A 20,176-nucleotide genomic window follows, 5' to 3' on the forward strand; every position below is an offset into this window, starting at 1 on the left:
TGAGCCTCAGGAAAAAAGGGCTTGAATTTGTGTACTTGTTTGCCAGATGTACTTCACAGACTCTGAAACTTCCCTTGGTTCGTGCAAAGGTGTTTTACACAAGCAAAGTGGGGCTTAAAAGGGCCATTTATGTCAGCAAGGCTTTGCACAGGCAAAGGACAGACCAGCTGGATTAAATTCTATTACAGCTGGTACAAGGCCCCTTACAACATGCCTGGGTCATTTAAAAATTTTAGAAATCATTTAGCTTCAATCAGCCCTTCACTAACTGCAGTTAAATGCATGCAGCCATTTGAAGACAGTTCACAAAGCTATTTTTACTCATTTAACTACACCTGTTTGAAAATATAATTTGAAATATGCAACTAATTACAATAATTGCACCCATGATTCATTTTTGCCAGAGAATTTTTGTTTAGAAGTTTCTAATTCACCAGTACAGGCTTTAGTTCCGTTATGGTTTCAACTCCAAGGAGCTGACATCCCCATCAGTGAGAGGATTTAGGAAAGGCACCGTTCTACCCACGTTATAATTAAATTCAGGTTCGGTCTGTGTGGCTGCAGCTTTGGAAGATAATTGTGCACACCTCATTGCTTTTTACTCCTGAATGTTGCTGTGGTCATTTACCAGGTAATTCCAGAGACAAGGTCTGAATTACCCGAGATTTCATAAAGTTTAAAACGTCCACACCCAGCGCGAGGATGCCGGGGCATCGCCTGCCCCGTCCCAGCCAGTGAATCCAGCAGTCACGGAGAAGCCCCAGACCCGGGGGAGCAGGTCCCCGGGCAGCGCATGGCTCAGTTCTGTGTACAACAAACATGGCGTCGCCATGGCAACCGCCCGAAATTCGGTTTTATATAGCAGTGACAAACCCCGCCGCCTTTCCCGAAGTCACCATTTAGCAGGGCAATCTCACACCTCACCTCCATGTAACCATTCCGTGCCATTTCCCTGCTCTCACACAGGGATCTGTGGGGGGGCTGTTCCTTTCCTCTGACCAGTCAAACTAATCTGTACCTCCTGCCTCAAGCTTGGAACACACTAGGTGGGATAATTCTGAGCTCTTTCAAATCCCTTAGATCTCTTGTCCCCTCCTCCTGCTCACCTTGCCAAGTGTCTCCTCAGGCAGGAGGCAGGAGCCAGCCTGGAGTGAGGCTCCCAGTGGCAGTGTGTGGGGTCTGCTGCGCCCACACACCTGGCCAGCTGAGCCAGGGCTCTCTGGCAGAGCTCAGCTCACCAGGTGAGGGGGTAAAGCTCCTTTGGGGAAGGACAGCTCTGGCCCAGTGCAGCCAGGGATTCTGGGAGCAGCCCCGGCCCTGCTCCAGGCTCTGGGAATGCCCTCGAGCACACTGCTCCCGGTAGCGCTGTCCCCCAGCCCAGGCGGATATGAAGCAGTGGGAAGCATGTTCCTTCACGTTTCAGCACTGCAGGATGGATCCCTGTCCTGCCATGGCGGGCCCCTGCTGGGCAGTGCCCCCTGGCAGGGCAATGCACCCCTGGCAGTGCTGTGGCCAAGCGTGTGCCCACCCCAGCCAAGCCTTCCATGCTTCCACAGTGAGGAGCAAACCCCACGTAAACCCAGCTGGGAGGGGAGGGACCTAAACACGCCACATGCTGCTCCTTTTCCACTTGCATCAGTGCAGCTTTTCAGGAGGGGCCACTTCAAGTATTACCCAAGTATTCAAGACCAATTCCTAAATTAAGTGCACGGGCTTCCTTAATTCCAAAGCTCACAACTTCCATTATCACCTCTACCAGGCCATGTGCAGCCCTGGCCAGCTTTATCCATGCCCTAAACAAGAACCAGATGTTCCCTCTCTCCATGGCTCCTCTCATTTATTCCCCATTCTGAGATTGCCCTCAAGTGTGCTGCTCCCCGCCTGGTAAAAATCTACAGAAACCCAGAAGCTTTGGATAATGAAGCAAACATATTTTTGTGGTGTGGGCAATTTTTTTTTCAGTCTGCTGCTAGTTTTTAAATATAAAGTATAGCATATGTTTAACACAGAACATATGGAAAGAAAGAAAAAGCAAATCTTGAATTCCAAGTATCATATTCTTAGTGGAAAAGACTCTACAGTGTGAAAGTGGTCATTCAGAATGAAACAAAAAACCCCCCCACTTATTATATATAAATATTTATAAACCTAATTGCGAGTAGGAGAGTTTGCTCAGTCTGGGCAGTGTCCAGGCACACACACACAGGTGAGCCCTCCTTTGAGAGGGACGTGTTTGAGCACCAAGGGTGCTCAGCTCAGGGCACTGCTCAGCCCCTCTGCCAGGAGCTCCTGTGCTCCTTCCCTGATGTAGGTTAGGCTGGGTAAGGCACATTATTTTTCTTGACAGACTGACACTGCACCGATTTAATTAATTTTTAAGCCAGATAGTTCACTTCTAAATTCTTAGCAGACAGTTCTGTTCAGTGTAAGAACTCTTCCATTTGTATTTCTGTCTGCTCTTGTATTTTGTACCTGCCTGCGTAGGACACATCGATCCAAACTGTCAACTGAGAGTACGCACAAACCTTTTTCTTGGGTTCAAGGGAACTGGTCTTAAACCACAAATACAGTAAAGTGAGCTTTTAGTTCACAATCTCTTACATCCTCAGACCCCACTGGGACCTCAGAGCAGTTCAGTTCTTGGCGCAGGAACGGCTGCAAACGCGCCCCTCTCCCTTTAGTGACAGGGAGAATCCCTGAGAGGCTGTTTCACACCCAAGGTTTTCCAGCAGGTTTTACCCAAATAGAAGGCAAATGGGTAACCCAGCACGGCCACCCTGCATCCCTCCTGCCTCCAGTGCTCACAGACCCTCCGTGCTCTCTGACAGCCCACGGCACTGCTCGGGCCCCGCCTGGCCCCAGTGGAAACACGGGGCAGTGCAAAGCCCAGCGCTGACCCCAAACTGTTCCCAGACTGCAGCCAATGCTTCTCTCGAGTCCTGGCAGTTTGTCTCTCCTCCAGAACACAAGGATGGGGAGTGCTGATTTGAATGCCACAACAGGTATTTATTTCTCTCTTATTTAGAGAGAAAGCTCCAGAAAGGACTCGGCAGGTCTCCTCAGCAGCAGGGAGGGACCCCAGTGCAGGTCGGTGCTCCCCTGTGCCACCAGTGCCAGCAGCACACAGGCAGCTCCAGGTGCCATCCTTACTGACTCTGCCTCCTTTCCCCTTTTTCTGTTCCCTCTCCTTTTGTGTGCAGTCCCAGATAGCTGCCAGTCACTTGGCCGGGCTGGCTCACAGAAGGTGCAGCAGGCACAGATGGCACTAATGCATAAATGTGATCTAGCAAAGGGATGCCAACACCAACCCCCAACAGGTTCCAAGGAACTGCAGTGCACTTACAGGGATACGAGGGTTGGCAAGGTGAAAGCTGAGATTTGCAGGAGCTCACTATTCCCAAATCAACAACAGAATCCTACAACAAATGAGCAGATTTATTTATTAACTTAGAAAATGCACTTAATGGCACAATCTCTGGGCATGTGTGTAACAAAGCCTCTCCAAACCCCCCACTCGTTATATAAATTATCCTGAGCAAAGGAAAGAAGGGAGAAGGGGAGAGGTGGGAACTGAAAACAAGGACAAACCAAGGAGCATGTACCCACTCCCGGGTTTTACGGGAGAGGTCCTAAAGAGAAACACGGGCAGCACAGAGGGGTTGGCAGTCAAAGGATCTGGACAGCATCTAGAAGCGATGGAGCAAACCCCATAAACACCCTGTCCATCCTCAGCACTCAGAGCACACTAACATCCCAACAAACACACCTTTTTAGTAGTAGCTGGCAATGGACACTTAGGAAAAATGCACAGGGAAGGGAGTAAACGCAGTGTGACTGTGTCCCCATGGGACACCTCTCCCGCCTGCCAGAGAACAGGAGCATTCCCATAGGCACACCGGTAACAGTGACTTCCAGTGAGCCCAGGGCAGGAATGGAGGGCACCCCAGTGCACACACCTGGAGGCTGCCAGCACGGTGTGTGACGGGCCAGCTGCTGGGGGGCCCAGAAGGAGCCCCTGATGGACACCACACTGTCACCGTACAGATCTCAGTACCCTGAGCCTTACACAGCTGACCGCAAGGAATTACTGCCGATTTCCCGCAAGGCACATGAGAGCAGAAGCAGAGCCTAAAAATTAACAGAGCTGGTAACTGTTGGTGACCGTGGTACCAGCAGGGGAATTGTAGCAAATACCCTGGTAGTAGGAAATCAGGGACTACTACTGGGGGGCGGGATGTCCCAATATCTGGAAAGTTTGGATTACTAATCCCTTGGCATTCCACCCACAGTCTAACAATGTGCTGAGGGGCCTGTGTGCAGGAAGGAGAGTTTACTCTTGTGGTGCCAGGGGAGCCGACATGGCTGAGGGGTGGGGAACACCCTGGCACCCACGTCCTTCCTGGGCCCATGCTCCATCTCACCAGTGCTGAATTACCCTGGCCACCGGACACAGCTGGGTCACAGTGGCATCTAGAGGGCTGCCACGTGCAGTGTGTGTGCAAAGCAGGGGTCCTGCTGGGCTCTCCTACTGTCTGCAGGGCCAGAGCCAGCTCCAGCTCCAGCTCCAGCTCCAGCTCCAGCCAAGTGGGCACAACCCCAGAGAGCTGCACCCTCCCACCATGCCGCAGCCTTGCTAGTCTTTCTCCTAAGAGACCTGTCAAAACCCTGCCTAGTGCTTCACAGAGATTCACGTTTTTCCACAGAACTTACAAAGTGGATTTTCTGTCATTAATAATTGCGTGACAATTATTTTAAAATAATTTCCATAGCGTCCTGAATGCCACAGAACGGGGGTGCCCTCTCTTCTTACAAGCCATTGCCATAAGCCAGGCAGATGCTGTATGATCCACAGGCCAGGATTTGGCTGTGTCATTCCTCTATTACGGGCTCAGAACGTGACCCTGGATGACTTACAGACTTGATGCTGTAGAGCACCTGGGTCTTAAATCTCTGAGCCATCTGAAGAGGACGATGTCTCTTCAGAAAGGCTGAGCTTAGAGAGGTACATCAGGAAAAGGACACTGGGAAGTATCCCTAAAGGAGGGGGATTTTAGGAGAGGCTTGAGTTGGGGTCACGATAGAAGTTTGAGGAGAACAGTTCCTCTTGTCAGTTCCGGTTTATATGTTGCTACCCCTGATTTCAGAGAGGGATAAATTCCATTATTCTCATGTAGGTGCACAGAAGGGAGGAATGAACAACAGGATGTTTGACTTGTGCTTTAGAGGTTGCTATCCCTAGTAACTGTGTATTTCTGATATTTTTTGCCTTTTTAGATGAAAAAAGCACCAAAGCACCAAGTTTGGATGGTTTCTGGTTTTAATGGGCTTAAAATTGGGCTCTTTTTCTGTCTCTACAAGGCTTGAAGTGTGATGCATCTATAGTAGCAGATTATGGTTTTTTTTTTCTCCCTAAAAAAGACATAGAGGACCCAAGGTGTCATTTAGGATGCTGACCAAGGACACTTCTTGGCACTAGAGATCAGGCCTGCTGTCAGTCTGGCAGGAGTTCCCCATAACATAAATGAGATCCCCATTCATGGCAGGATTCATCTCAGAAAGTTTTGGAAGAGGTCAAAGAGTCTTCTCTGAGACATATCTCAGAGAAAACCTCTCTCCTGTCCTTCTCCCTCTGCTGCAGCAATGCATATACAGTGCAGGAATGAGGGAAGGGCTCTTGGAGCTTCACCTGGAAATGAGGGTCACAGTCCCACCCCTCTGGTTTCCCACAGGAGGAGGGAGCTGTCCCAGGGACAGCTCTGTGTGTCACTCTGGGATGGCAGGAGATGTGTCCTGGTTTTGTGCCACGTGAGCGAGCGGGTGAGTGCTCACGCTGGGCAAGGTGTGCACTGGGACGGTGCCAGGACACAGAGCACCTTCCCTCTGGCAGTTGAACGGGCTCAGTCTGCCTTCCAAGGAGTAATGAGAGCTCCAGCACAAGAGCCCTCCACTGGCAGGCCGCAAAGGGAAATGAGAACGTGTCCTTCAGGAAAGAGGGGTCAGACCTTGCCAGGCTGGGGGTACTTCCAGGGAGGCTGGGAATGTGCTGGGAATGAGGGAGGCTCACTGCCAAGGGTCAGGGAGAGTGTGCAGGGCCCCCGCTCCAAAGGATCTCTGCTAGAGAAACGGGGACTCTCCAGGCCATTTCCATATCCTTTCCTTTTGCATAAGCAATGCTTGCCTTGCATGAGGAAAACAACAAACTCCTGCCCTCTAGAGACAGGAGACCTCCAGCTCTGCTGAATAAAATATCTGCCACAACCTCCTTTTGAAGCAGATGCTACCAACGCAGCCAGTTTTATCCTCCCCCAAGGCCCACTGGCCGGCTCAGCAGCTCGACGCTCTCTCCTCCCAGCCCTGGAAGGCCGGCTCGCAGGAGAGGCAGCCTGTCACAACCACTCTGGGTCAAGGCAGGAGTTTATTTGGAGAACTGCTGAATAAAGCAGTCACAGAAAACTTGGCAAAGGAAAGAAATCCCTCCCTCTGCACTCCCCAAACCCATCAGGGCAGGACGGCAAATGCCCACGCCAAGCCCAGCGCTCGTTCTGTCCCTTCCCTGGCTGCCCGCAGCCTGTGCCGTCACCGCCTGGTCTACCACGGGGTGCTGGGCCCCAGGACACAGGAGGAGAGCAGGTGGATCTCCCGGGGTGCCACAGAAGCCCTGCACCCAGGTCCCACAGGGCTACAGCACTGGTGACATGCACTCTTGAGGTGTGGTGTGCTGGAGCAACTGTGCCGACACGTCCACATGCCCAGTTCCAAAGTAAGTGCTCCTCTGGGAAAAGCAGTTGTTCTTAGTCCTGAGCCGGATGCTGAACACCTCAGCAGTGCCCAAGGGAACATTTTTCATGGATACTACTACGCAGCATGTTATAGGAATCCACACACAAGGACAAGTACCTGAGACCAGGTGGAGCAGCTCAGCCTGGATGCTGGCTGTGGTCACATCCCATCCCAGATCCAGCCTGCTTTGCCTGCCCTTGCTGAGTTCCTGAGGAATACTAAAGGGGCGTGCAGGGCAGCCTGGCTGGGCAGGAGGCAGGCTGGGCTCCAGAGGAGCCTGTGCCGTGTCCCCATGCCCACTGGGATCGTGGGACAGTGACACAGGGCTGCTCGCACACACAGACACCCCAAGGCGCTCGTCACACCTGCCTCTGAGCTCCAGGCTCAGAGCGGGCACCATCCCAAAGGGATCCCTCCTGCCCCATGTGCTTCCAGCACTGCTCCACGGAGCTGTATAGGATCAGAGAGGGACACACAGCTGCTCCTGCAGCCGCCTCTTGGTGCCTTTCGTTTTGGGCATTGCCAGCTGAGGCTCTAACCTGGGGTGGGGTGTGAGCACCCACTCCTTGAGATTCTGTGCCCTACGAGGACTCTGCCTTGCTCATCCCATAGCTTAGATTCAGAAAAAAAACTCAACAGTTTTAACGAATGGCTTTGATGTAATATGAAAGAATTCCTTCTTAGGTAAAACCCCCTTGCCAGCCATAGATCTCTTTCCTCTTTTACTTTGTTAAACACCCGCCACATTCTGACCCTGCAGCACCTGTGGTGCATCTGTGAGCATTTAAGGGTGGATTTTTTCCTACTAGATCTGGTGCATGGAGACGGCTCTCATATTCCCTACAAAGATCACAGAATGCCTGCATAACTCATTTTTTAATTACTCGAGTCCTAAACCACTAATTTAGTGCAATTTCATACTGACTACATGTTGGTATTGTTAAGGTTTATGATCCAGTGATTTACAAGGCATGGTACGTCTGAACTCAAATTGGTTGGATTGATGGTTTAATTGAGCACAGGGACACGAGGGTAACAGTAACCACCACACTGGGGGATCATGGCAGTCCCACTAGCATGGGAATGCACCGGTGGAATTGGTTACATGAACACACAGGTTTCAATTGTAAAGGCCAAAACCAGACTTATTAAACTATTGTTTGGTAAATAGTGCTTCCACTTAATAAATAGTTCTGTCTCTAAAGATCAGATTAATCAGAAGAAAAAATTAATATTCTGTTTCTAAAAGCTGGTCTCAATAATGACACGGATATTGCTGCATGGGTGGTTTTGGATGCCTTTAGAGGAAGGACTTACATGAGTATGCAGTTTCTTCTCCACACCAGCTTGCAGAAGACAGTGATGCTGGTCACATCACACCCAGCCCGCGTTTCTAATAAAACCTGCAGTTCCTGTTGATCTGGAGTGATAAATCCCTAACAAGTGAACACCAGTCTTTTCTCTCCTGCTGGCCTCAGTTTGTCCATCTAGAATGCACATGGTTGAAATTCCCACTTAAAATGACTGAGTATTTGTTATTACCTGTTACTGACACTGATAGTGTTTGGGGATCTGTTATTTCTTAGGGCTTTGAGGTTCCCCAGCTCAGGGGGTTTTCCCTGCCTCTTACACAATTAGGGGTCTGCCTGACCACATTCCTTCTTTCTCTCCTCCCTTCCCCATGAGTCCTGGAGTAAGGGGGCTGAGGGCAGAGACATGGGGAATTAGTGGGGAACCAGAACAGGCACTGTTCATTTAAGGCTCTCCTCTCTCTCCCTCTGCCTGGAACTCGTTCTGGCAGGAAAAACCCTCCCAGCCAGCCCAAACTTCATCTAAATTCATGCACTGGTAATTGTCTTTAAAGAGCAGTGAGAAAGCTACAGACAACAGCAGAAATACTGCATGGCTGGGTAAATTGCAATATTAATTACATCACTGAGAACTACTGCAATTCCCCATTCCCTGCTTCCTGCTGATGTTTTGCAGTCTTATTTTGCTGTTGTGGCATTACCTTGGCTGTGAACACCTTGCTGTCAGTGGCTCTTTGACATCAGCTCTGTCATCACAAGTGCTTGAATTCACAGCATTTCAGGACTTTGAGCTCCAGAAATACTTTGCTTCTATCACAGAGTTCATTTGATATGCTTATTTAAAAAAACCCAACCCAATAACCATCAGAAGAAGCCCATGGAAAGGCACATAAAGATGCCAGGCCTATTATCCTTTGCCTTTAAAGGAACCTCTTTGTGCTCCTGGTTGATCAACAACTCCCTGACACGAGGTTGTGGCCAGGGGGGAGCCGGGCTCCCAGGGAACAAGCGACAGGACAAGAGGAAATGGCCTCATGCTATGCCAGGGGAGGTTCAGGTTGGATACTAGAACAGTGTATTCATGGAAAGGGGGTCAGACCCCCGTGGTGGAGTCCCCATCCCTGGAGGGTTTTAAAAGTCATGTGGATGTGGCTCTTGGGGACATGGTTTAGTGGTGGCCTTGGCAGTGCTGGGGGAATGGCTGAACTAGGTGACCCTGGAAGACTTTCCCAACCTAAAGGATTCCCTGATTTTTCTCTCTGCACCTCTTCTGCATTTACAACACAGATGGTGGCAGCCAGAAGTTCTTACAATTCCTGTCCCCGTTCATCCGCCAGTTTTATATTCCTTAAACAGAAACACAACCATTAGGAAAGCATCAGGAAACCCTTGATGTTCCATTTGTGCCAGTGGAGACCTGGTGGAGCCATGCCATATACCTGTGTGCTGTCACCCTCCTTGTTACCCAGTAAAACTGTTGATCAAACTAAATAAATGAAAGGAATACGAAGCCCGGCCCAGAATCTCCCAGGTTTCACAAGAAAGCAGCAGTTTTCCCCCAGCCATACATCTTGAAGCAGAAATAAGGATTCAGAGCACAAGCACTGCTGCCTGCTCCAAACCCAGCACCGTCACAGGGCACCATCCTTGACACATGCCCAGGACAAAAGGGAAGGGATCGCTGCTGTGCCAGGGAGCTGCTGTGTGGGAGCACATCCTACTCCAATGCTCCATGATCCGTTGGGAGTTTGGGCATTTAAGTAAGCTCCAAATGGATAAAAAGGGCTCATGACTTATGCTAGTGAATGTTTCATTCAGCAACACCAAAAGCTGTCAGGATTCACCTGGGCCCCTTGATGGGCAAATGGTATCTGCTGAGGTATGGCATGAGAAACCCCTTTTCCTTCTGTGCACAGAGATTTACAGCCCTTAAGGACAGAGTTTACAGATGCAGAGCTGGGGCTATTCCTAATAAAATGCAGTTTCAGATCATCAGCAGCTCCACTAACTAACAGTCACATCTATCCATGCTCACCGTGTGAGGACCTGGCTTGGGGGGCATCCAGGGGGCAGGATTTGCCTCCCCCATGCTCTTCCCTTCCCACGGTCAGATGGGTTCGGGTTTGCTCAGTGCAGTTACCCAGAATTTGTGAATTATGCTCACAGAAGACATGGGAGTGTCAAAATGTGTCGCCCATGTCCTCGCATTTGCCTACAGCTGCATTTGTAAGGCAAATGTGGTGCCTCACTCTGGATAATTTCCATTAATTCTTAAAAGGTTTTCATGGGCTTGTTATTTTCTCAAACATCTGAATTTCAATTACAGCCTCCTCCTAGCATGCAGCAGCCTCACTGTGTGTGCTACTCTGCCAGTAACAGCTTCTCTCTTCCCCAGGGCCGCTGTATCAACTTCACCCGAGTTCCCTCTCAGTAGAGGAGGAGAAGCGGATACCAGGAGGAGAGACAGCCACATTGCCACTGTCCTACCCAGCCGAGAGAACCGAGCCCTTCCTCGCATCCCTTGGACCATCATCCAGCCCGAGCTCCGCAGGTTCCTGCATCCCTGCTCCGGCTCCTGCGTGCCGCCCACACGCCGGTGCTCTGCCGGGCAGTGCTGCCGCGTGTGCCTCGCTCCGTGCAACACCAAAGGACAGCGCAGACACCAAAGATGAGAATGCTTTTCTATTTTTGTTATTTGCTGTTTTTTTAAGGATTACAGATTCTCAGGACGCAATGTGCTTGTAGCGGAGACGCAGCGTTCCTCAGCTGCGGCGGAGGCACGTGGTATTTACACAGGGACTACTCGCCACAGGCGCAGGATAACAATTCCCACCAGGCTAAGCAGGCGCAGAGCCGAGTGCCTCAGAGCCATGTCAGATCCCCAACCCTCGCCAGCTCCTCCGTCGTGCCTTACGGGAACCTTCTGACTGGAAATCTTGTCACTCTAACACTGAAAAGTGCACACGCATGACAAAATGTAGACAGGATGCCTCGAGGTATCGGTGGCGAGCAAGACTTTGCCCTTTAGTTTTTGAAGACACCTTTCTCTCATTATGCACCCGGGACAGGAAGGAATTACTAGAGCGTTATTCCACGGGAAGACAGCCTGTAAGTAGAGATCTGGAGCTGAGTTGGAGGGACTGATGCTTCAAGACCTTGACACTGTGGCTGGTGGTTTTTTCCCCTTTCCTGCATTCACAGTTCAGTAGTGCATAAAACATCATCATCTATAAACATACCTAGCAGTCGTAGGCTTGTGTATTTTTTTTAGATTAAAAAAAGCAGTAGCCACTAAGCTGGTATCTCAGGGTTTTTTCCCCCCGCAAATCTCCAAGGGCTTTTCAGCGTCACAAGCCAGCAACTCTCTTTGCATGAGAATTTCAAAGTTTAATTAATATAATTAAAGGCAACAGCAAGCAGCAGCCTGTGAAGATTTTGCTCATCTTTTTTATGCCTTTTGACATTGAATGACCTATTACTGTATGTGTGTTCCTCGGCGGTGAAGGCGGCGCCAAGCATTGGGTACGATTCCGCAGTGGGAAAGACCTCCTGCCATCAATTTGGAAATTAAATTTATGGGAGTGCCGGCCATCACAAAACATCGACAATGTATGTATTATAATTTTTTAGAAAAACCAGTGTCGTGTCACGTCGACGATGCCAAATTATGTTAGCGTGAGCGGAAACACTGTGGGGGAGGAAGGAGGGAGCAGCTGAAGAAAAAGGCTCAAATGATCCAGTCACTTTCGATACTGTACTTCAGAGGCAGAATGGATATTCGAGTCGAAACCTGACAAAGCGCGCCCGCTTTGATGGGAACTGGTATAGACAATGACCAGTGGCTGGGTCAGTGGGATGTCTCTCTGCGAGCAGGGAGGCTTATCAAATGACACTAAAAATAAGTTCAACAACCATCATGTTGGAGGGGAAAAGGCGAACATTTCACATTTGGTGGGCATGAGTGTGCGCAAGATGGAAAGAGCAATGCGGAGCATCCTGGGCTAATTATCTCCTTTGTGCTCTTCATTGGAATCGCAAGGGACAGAAATAATTCTCTTGGTCCATATCCAAATCCGTGGCACTGCCCAAAGAAGCCTTTACGTATATCCACTCGCTTACATCTTCTGCTTGAGTTTATTTATGTCACTGGTAGCCTCATCAGCAACAACCATGTCTGCACATTAGACTATAAATAAAATTATTATCTGAGTTTCAATCATTATTTCCTTCTTCTCTTCCCCTGTAACCTCCTGGGTCTGCACAGCTCAGACCTTCATTTTCCAGCTACACAGTCACCCACGGTACCAGACTCCAGAGGCTGCCCCCAGCCCCTGGCCCTGAGTGGCACGGCAGGAAGGCCACCACGGCCACGCCCAGGGATCCCGACTGCCCCCAGCCATGGAGACCCTGTTGGACACCGGCTCATGCCGTACGGGGCATCAGCCATGCAACCAGAACCACTGAGTGCCCGCAGGGATGCCCTGGCACTGCCCTACCTTGTGGAACTGCAGCTTGGGTGCCACTGGCCCTGGGCTGGGGACGCTTGAGCCCACAGCTCCCAACCCCCAAGCCCTTGGCTTAGTTGGAGCCCCTGATTAAACCTCTGTCCAGGCGCTGTCCAGCCTAAGGCCAGACCAAGAGCCAACACTAGGCAGGTGTGGCAGGACACAGGTGAGGTCCTGCACTGCTCCCCACGGTGCTGAGGTGCTACAGGCAGAAGCGCAGAGCTCAGCAGATGCCAAGTTAAGACACTCAGCTCCCTCTTCCTTATCCTCCATTTTCCACGTACACACGACACATTCCAAGGTACTGCTGGAGCGTCCGCTCGCATTCTGAGCTGCATTGGTAACAGAACATGCAGATGAAGAGGGGGTTTTTTCCCTCATGTATCTGCTGCCTCTCAAAAAATATTTTTAACCAACATAGCCACAGAAATAGAAATCCACTCATCATCTTTTGTCCTCTCTGTCTATTCATGTTCATCCAAAACTGTGGAATGAGCAGTTCTTCACAGAATGGTTGATACCAAGCAAAACGGGATTTCGGGTCTCTACATGGATTTTCCCTTTTAATTGGCATAGTATCACAGCACATTGCACTTGGCATTTCACAGCAGATAATACCTGAGAGTTTCCTTATTACACAGTGTGGAATAACCGTCACAAAGAATTTGGGGGGCAAGAGGCGAAGGGTGATAATTAATTATACTTTAAAATCCACTGATTAAATGACACAAGTGAGACTACCTTGGCAGGAGGGCTCAGAATGCCTGAGAACCGCGAGTGGGAGGTTTACCAGAGTATGTTCCTTGCACACTATCAAAGCTTGGTATCTCCTTACAAACAGACCATGTCTCAGTAGCACTGTTGGCACCACTTTTAGGCTGCATGAGAACAGAAACAGTGTCTTGCAAAAGTAGATGGGCCTGGGAGCAAACCAGCCAATGTTCTACCTAGGGCACGTATGAACCCACTGGCCAACAGATCACACATCTCTCCACCTACCAGAGCATCACCAGCAAGGACAGCAAGTGGGTGAGATACTTTTTTCCCTGAGGAGTCGTGTACAAAAAGTCCAGCAATGCCACCAGGCAGCCCTGAGGGCACCCTCTCACCAACGATGCAAGGCAGGACTCATGGGAACAACAAGATCCTCAATACAGCAAGGCTGGGTTTATTTTATATATTTTGATAATAGCAGAAATTACTTGGCTGCAGTTAGTAAGAAATAAAAATGAATTTTTTCATGTTCCCTTTCAGTTTTTTGATTAAACGAGAACTACAGCACATTGGGCATGAATGTGCCGGGTACAACTGGAGAGCTGGGTCAGGCTGATCCCAGGGGAAATGGAAGGGAATTCCTAACCCTAACGCAGGCTCACCCTGAGCCATAGGCACTGCAGGACAGCCTGGGCTGGCCAGTATAAATTCTGGTTGGGATTTTTCCTGCAGGAAATGACTGTGCTACATATGTCTTCTTCTGATTGTCCCTAATGCAACACCACAACTCTGCACTTCACACCCTGCAGTTCATTTTACACACTGTTCACTCGCCCTCATCACACAGGACTGCTCCCACACATGGGTGCAGCCCCACTCCTGGGGGTGCTGGGGCTGGGGTTTAAGGGCAAAGAAAAGGTTATCTTTGACCCCTCTCAGTACACGGCACCTGATGCAGGTCATGGTCGCATCCCTTTCCTGGGATTCTGACAGACTCCCAGGACTCAGATACCTGGCCTCTGCAAAACTCTGTTGATACCTTTAACGTACCCCCTTCCAGTTCAAATCAAGCTGGTATACTGATATACTCCAGCAAAAAAAAAAAAAAAAAGTGGCAGTTCTAATTAGGGGAGGTTTTAGGTTTTTCCCCTGCACAAGGTAAAGGACTTGGGAATTCTGTGTTCTGTCATTTTAGACCAAACCTCCCTTTCCAACACTTTTATTGGTCACAATTCAGGCTGCACGGAAGGGTGAACAAAACCAGTGCTATCAATGAGGGTTTTTTCCAGGTGGGAAAAATCCCCATTTGATCCCATGTCATTGACTGCTGCCTCCTGACTACAGAAGCCCTGCTCTGCTGCAGGACAGGACGTTTTCCCAGTTCACTGGGAAGCACTGAAGGTGCCATCCCCACCCGCCTTCAGAGTTCAGCTCAGGGAACTACTCCCTTGCCAGAGGAGCCGCTGAGGGAAATTCTAGAAGCTCAGCTGTGCAGTACTGGGAGGCAGGACCTGGCTCCGACCCCCCCACCCAGCCATCTAAAATCCACACCCTCAGCAGGATGGGCACAGGTAACCAGGTCACCTGCTGTGGATGCCAAGCTCAGTTGTAGCCAGAACAGTGTCCCAGACCTGACTGCCAAAGAGGTGGGTTTGGCTGTTGTCCCAAGCCAAGAGCCAGAGCTCCGGCCCACAGAGCTGCCCCTGACCAGGACACCAGGCACACGGCCTCAGGTGGCCAAAGAGCTGGCACAGAGCTCCCAGGAACAGGCAGAGCAGGGAAAACGTGCCGAGCAGGGACTTCAGAGGCCACAGCGGCACATTTGCTAATGAGCAGCTTCCGAGTACCTCTTGTGCCATTACAAAATTAATGTCACCATTTCTAGGGAGGGCTTTATTAGACCTGGCATGTACTATTTTATTTCACAAATCTGTTTTGCATTGGCTCAATTAAAATTGTTATATATTTTTGGGTCCTGTGTAGGTGCCATCTGTTTAACAGCGCAAGTGGGTCCTGTGATGCACTTGTAAATTTTGTGCTGCAATAATTTTTTTAATATAATGAAGGATTTTGGATACAAGAAGCTGCCTTTACTTAGTGATTTTTTGGTTTTTGGCAGTGAACTTGAAACGGTTCTTCCTGTGTTACAAGGATGGCTCTGCAGCCTATGGAAATTTATTTCCATGTTTGCACCAAAATTGTATTATTTAATTCACACTTATTTTTTTCATTTGCTTGTTCTGCCTGATTTTGTAAATGAGCTTATTTTCTCAAACTGGAAATCAAAGGCATGCTCAGCTGGGGCCTGTGGCTGCTGCCTTCTGGGGAGCTCTGGGATGTGCCAGGAGGGCACAGGGGCCCACCACAACAAACCACACCAACATCTCCGCAGTGGGTCTGGGAACGAATGCGCCTTTGGAGGCGAAGATCCCCTCTGCATAGCTGGATGTGCTTTACAGCAGAACCAAATCCAGGACAAATCTCCTGGGTAACAGAACTCAAACATGGTATTATACTTTGGAGGTTTTTAGCAAAACTCTTAGGTCTACTCTGATGTCACCAGCACTGAAATGCTGTTCCTGACTCACAGTGAATTACAGTAAAACCCCAAGCCTAACCCCGTTGGTTGGATTTCCTTTAAAAACACCATTTCCCATTCTGTTCAATTCTCTAACACACTGTCAGAGAAAAGCATCTGCAGTGCACCAATCCTGCAGTGTTTGTGGGGTTTCCAGATGAGCTCCACAGCCAGTAGAGGGGTCCCAGATCTCAGCACCCAGTTGCTGTAAGTGGAACTGCCTTGTTCTGTGTGGTGGATTGGGCAGTACCCAAAATTGTCCAGCTCCCTGCAGCACTGCTCAGCAGGACAGTTAGGAAAAGCTGTTCCCAACATCACACTGCTTCTACGCTGCCTTCAGGGACATGGACGTAACCGGAGCACAACTCCAGTGTATTCCAGGATGACACACAAGACCCAGCCATGGAGAGATTCCTCCCTGACCACCCCCCTTGCTTTAGCAGTGACACAAGTCGCACCTTGGCCCTGACACCTGCCCAACCCCCAGCGATACTCTCACTGCCCTGGACAGTCTTTGGGGGCACAGGGAGACCTGACTGCTCTGACTGTGGCGCTGGAGCAAGGATTTACCACAGCACAGAACCCGCCTGCTTGAGACCCCGCCCCGGTGGCACAGACTGCAGTGGCCCCAGAGCCTTCCCTCCTTCCCAAGGCCTCTCCAGCTCTCCATGCACTGTGTGGATCCTCAGGACAGCTGCTGGGGCACTGCCAGCCCAGGGATGGACGGTGCCTATTGACAGAGCTGCGAGACGCTGATTCCATTTCGAGTGCTGACCAACCTGTGCAGGGAACACTAATTGCAGCACACAAGTGATGGGTTCAGCACTGCCTTGTTGGAACGGGGAGGCTGGGCTCCAGGATGCTTCATCTCCCTTTATCTGATTAGGCAAATTAGGAAACAACAGTGTGAAATGCATTATTGTACTAATCTGATGTCCAAAATGTGAATCTCATTAGAGCTCTGGCCTCAATGCTTTTTATGTGGTTTCTCTGTAAGCTGAGGAAAAGCAAGTAGGCCAGAAATAGATATTTTTCAAATTACATTGGAATTGCCCAGTAATAAATATCATATTCTGTACAGGCTTCGGTCCCTGGAACAGCTCCTCATAAAAAGCATCTCTAAGCTTCTGGATAAATCCAGTAGAACATGTGCTAGGAATGGAGGAAACACAGCAGGGAGAGGAGGTTGGAGCAGAGAGGGTGATCCACTGACCCGAGTTCACTTAGAGCTCTGTGGGGTGAGACCCTGGGAGTGAGGACACTGTGCCTGCTCCATGGTCCAGAGAGGAGTTCTGCAAAACTTATCTTGGCAAGGGTGCAAGCTGTGGTGATTTGGGGAGAAGGAGGGACAAAGCAGGACAGAAGTACGGGTGGGATGTGCCCGGGGACGGCCAGCGCCGTGCTGAAAGGAGGACTGGCTCTGGAGGGCTCTGCTCAGCTCAGCCCATGCCAGGGCTCCCTGTGGAAAACCCTCATGACACTGGGCCCTTCTAGGCAAGGCTGGAATCCAAGGTCACTCTGTAAGGCCAGGGAAGAATAAACATACGGTATAACAGTAAAACAACACGACATTTCACTGCAAAGGCCTCTCTGAGAAAAGCCAGTTCAGGTATCAGTTGGTAAAGGGTCACTTCACAATACAGCCCTTCCAAATTGCAGCTCCAACTCAGAATTAATTGTCCTTTCACTGTCTTGGGTTTTCTTTTCTTCTTTGCTTCACATTAAATGCAACTGAAATTATTTTAAAGCAATGATCTTGAACATCATGTCCTTCAGCTGGCCCTGAAAATCCATTTTCTATGGAAAGCCTCCTTTCTTCTGCAAGAATTCTGCGAGTGTATAAAGCTCATCAAGGCTCTGGTTCTCTAGGGGTGTCAGATGCTCGGATAATACCCAGGTGTCTGCCTGCTGGACCAGCTCCAAGGTACTTTATTAGCATGAAGAGGCCAATTTGGAAGCAGTTTAACTCCTTCCGTTCCCAGGGCCCAGCACATGTCCTGCAGAAGCAGCAAGACACCAGGTCATGCCGTGTGCATGGGTGCAAATACAGACTCCATGTCACCACCACCCACTGCCCCATCCCAGGGAAGAAACACCTGAGACATCTTGTCATCACGGCTGCAAAGATCCCCCAGTGATGTCCCATCCATATGAAAACAGAGCAGTTGCACAGATAGCTGAAGAGCACAGCTCCACTGCACACCTGGGGCTCAGCTGTCCCCTAGGCTGCCTTGGAAAATCCCAGCAGATTTTCCCAGAGCCATGCCCTCCCTCACAGCAGCGGCAGCACGAGGAGACACAGCGTGGTGCCCGTTTGCCAGGTGGGAAGTGCCTGAGGTGTGACATGTGCCTTGGTGTTCCGGGGGCAGGCAGGGACCCCCCAAGATGCCCCTGTCACTGGGCAGGGCCCTGGCTGTGCCAGGGTAGCCCAGTAGGACGAGGGGGACGTCCCTGATCCATCCAAGTACACACAGCATTGACAACAAAGAATGGAGCATGTGAAGATCCTGTCAACACACACTTAAAATAAGAACTGTGAGCAGATGCCCTTGGCTTTCCAGGAACTGCAGGAAACTTCAGCTCCTGGCTTGGAGCTCCAGCAACTTCCCTCAACAATGGCAGACCCACGAGGGGCTGCTGGTGCCTACCAGGACACTGCACCCTGCCCCACCTCGCTGCTGCGATCACACGCTCTGGATCCCAGCTTTTCAATGTATTTTCTTTAGTTTCCAGCATGCAAAATTGGGCTATGCAAAAGAAAGTCAGAAAACCTACAATCTCCAGCCTTAAAAAAATCAGTTCCCACTTTAAAAGCAAAGCAGTCTTTTAAACTGCACAGTGTGTTGCTTCAAAGGTGTGGCAAAGAGCTAAAAATCTGAGCCACCAAGATACATAAGATTTGAACAAATACAATCCCAAAGGCTCTGTTTAAAGTTTTAAAAACCCAAGGTTTAAGCTATTTGTGAACTGCTTGAGGCCCTTTCTTGGATTAAAGAGGCGAAAGTTTCCTTGAAGTCTGGGGTGATTCCAGGTGGAATTCAGCAGCAGGAGAAGGGTGGCACTTGGAGCCAGCCATGTTCTCCTTCTCCATGCTGTTGAACAGGTCACGGGAAAGGACACGTGCACTTCCCCTCGGAGATGATCTCTGCCTCGGATGTCACTGCCATGTCTATGCAACCAAAGAAAACATTCAGTGTTGCCAAAGCATTACACAGTGTGGGGAGGCTGGGAGAGAGCGAAGTTCCTGTAGCTGGGCTCTCAAACACACTGAGGAAACATGAGTTTTGGGAAGAGTGAAAGGAAGTTCAAGCCCTCTGTGGAATGGGGCTCCAGAGCCCACAGCAGCTGAGAGGGGAGGAGAGAACAGCCATCAGCTCTGCATCCCAGCTGAAGGGAAAAGCAGTGTCACTGGTCAGAGCCACAAAGAGAAATCAAGAGCCAAAGGAAAGCTCTGCCAATGCTGCTGCAGCATTTTACCCAACACAGCTCCTTCCATTCCCTTGTCCTCCTGCTCCCCGTGACGCCCCAGTTCTGAAGCAGATGTCTCCTGGGGACGTGGGCTGAGCCCAGGGATGGCCCCAGCCCTTCCAGAAGGGCCGTCATGTGGGCTGGCACAGCTTGAACCGCTTGCAGCTTTATCTCCCTGCCAGGACAGGACTGCATGGAGGGAGGGTTCCTTGACCAAGACCTGGAAACCTCTCAGGTGAGTTGCTCCAACAAAGCCAATGCTAAGTACATTGATACTGGGAGGTGTTTTCTGCACCCTCACAGAATATCCAGACACTGAACCAGGACACCTGCTGCCACCTCCGAACAAGGTCAGGCTCCTTCTCCCAGAGCAACCCAAACTGCACTTCCCTCTTCTCTTCAGGAATGAGCCTGTGCCTCTGCTAAACACCCCAGCTAGAGGAACTTCTTCGCCCATACAGAGGTGATGAGGACTTTTCCAAGCGGCTGATGTGGCACTCGCTGTATCCAGGGTGACTGATGGCACCAGCTGCCTGCCTCCCCCTCCAGCTCTACACACACCCCACAGGGTCAGTTTAAGTGACAAAATCTTTGCAGGACCAATGAGACTCCCCTGTTATTTCCATTTGTTTCCCATTAGGCAGCGGCTTCTTCCAGCAGCTGAAGTTGAAACAGGACTGGCTTCAAAGGTAAACATTTCTCACAGCTTTCTCATCAACTATATTGAATACAGTCGTAAAAAAAAGCCCCACAATATTTTCTGTATTTGCTGAAGGATGACGTCCTCCTTGCCTTCAGCGTGTGCCAGATTACTCATAAAC

General features: G+C 50.1%; 1 protein-coding gene and 1 long non-coding RNA gene across 2 annotated transcripts in view; one reads left to right on the top strand and one right to left on the bottom strand.

The window, feature by feature from the left end:
* The window catches only part of ANTXR2 (ANTXR cell adhesion molecule 2), a 79,533-nt gene extending 67,227 nt beyond the window's left edge, over positions 1-12,306 (top strand). Inside the window, exon 17 of the mRNA XM_064651315.1 lies at positions 10,486-12,306. Within this exon, the coding sequence (XP_064507385.1) occupies positions 10,486-10,524 (39 nt within the window). The 3' untranslated portion in view covers positions 10,525-12,306. The remainder of the gene's footprint in view (positions 1-10,485) is intronic.
* LOC135412593 (uncharacterized) overlaps positions 1-20,176 on the bottom strand; it is a 227,612-nt gene that overhangs the window by 26,269 nt on the left and 181,167 nt on the right. The gene's annotated exons all lie outside the window — the stretch shown is intronic.

The sequence above is a fragment of the Pseudopipra pipra genome, chromosome 4 (assembly GCF_036250125.1).
Source record: "Pseudopipra pipra isolate bDixPip1 chromosome 4, bDixPip1.hap1, whole genome shotgun sequence".
Classification (NCBI taxonomy): Eukaryota; Metazoa; Chordata; class Aves; order Passeriformes; family Pipridae; genus Pseudopipra; species Pseudopipra pipra.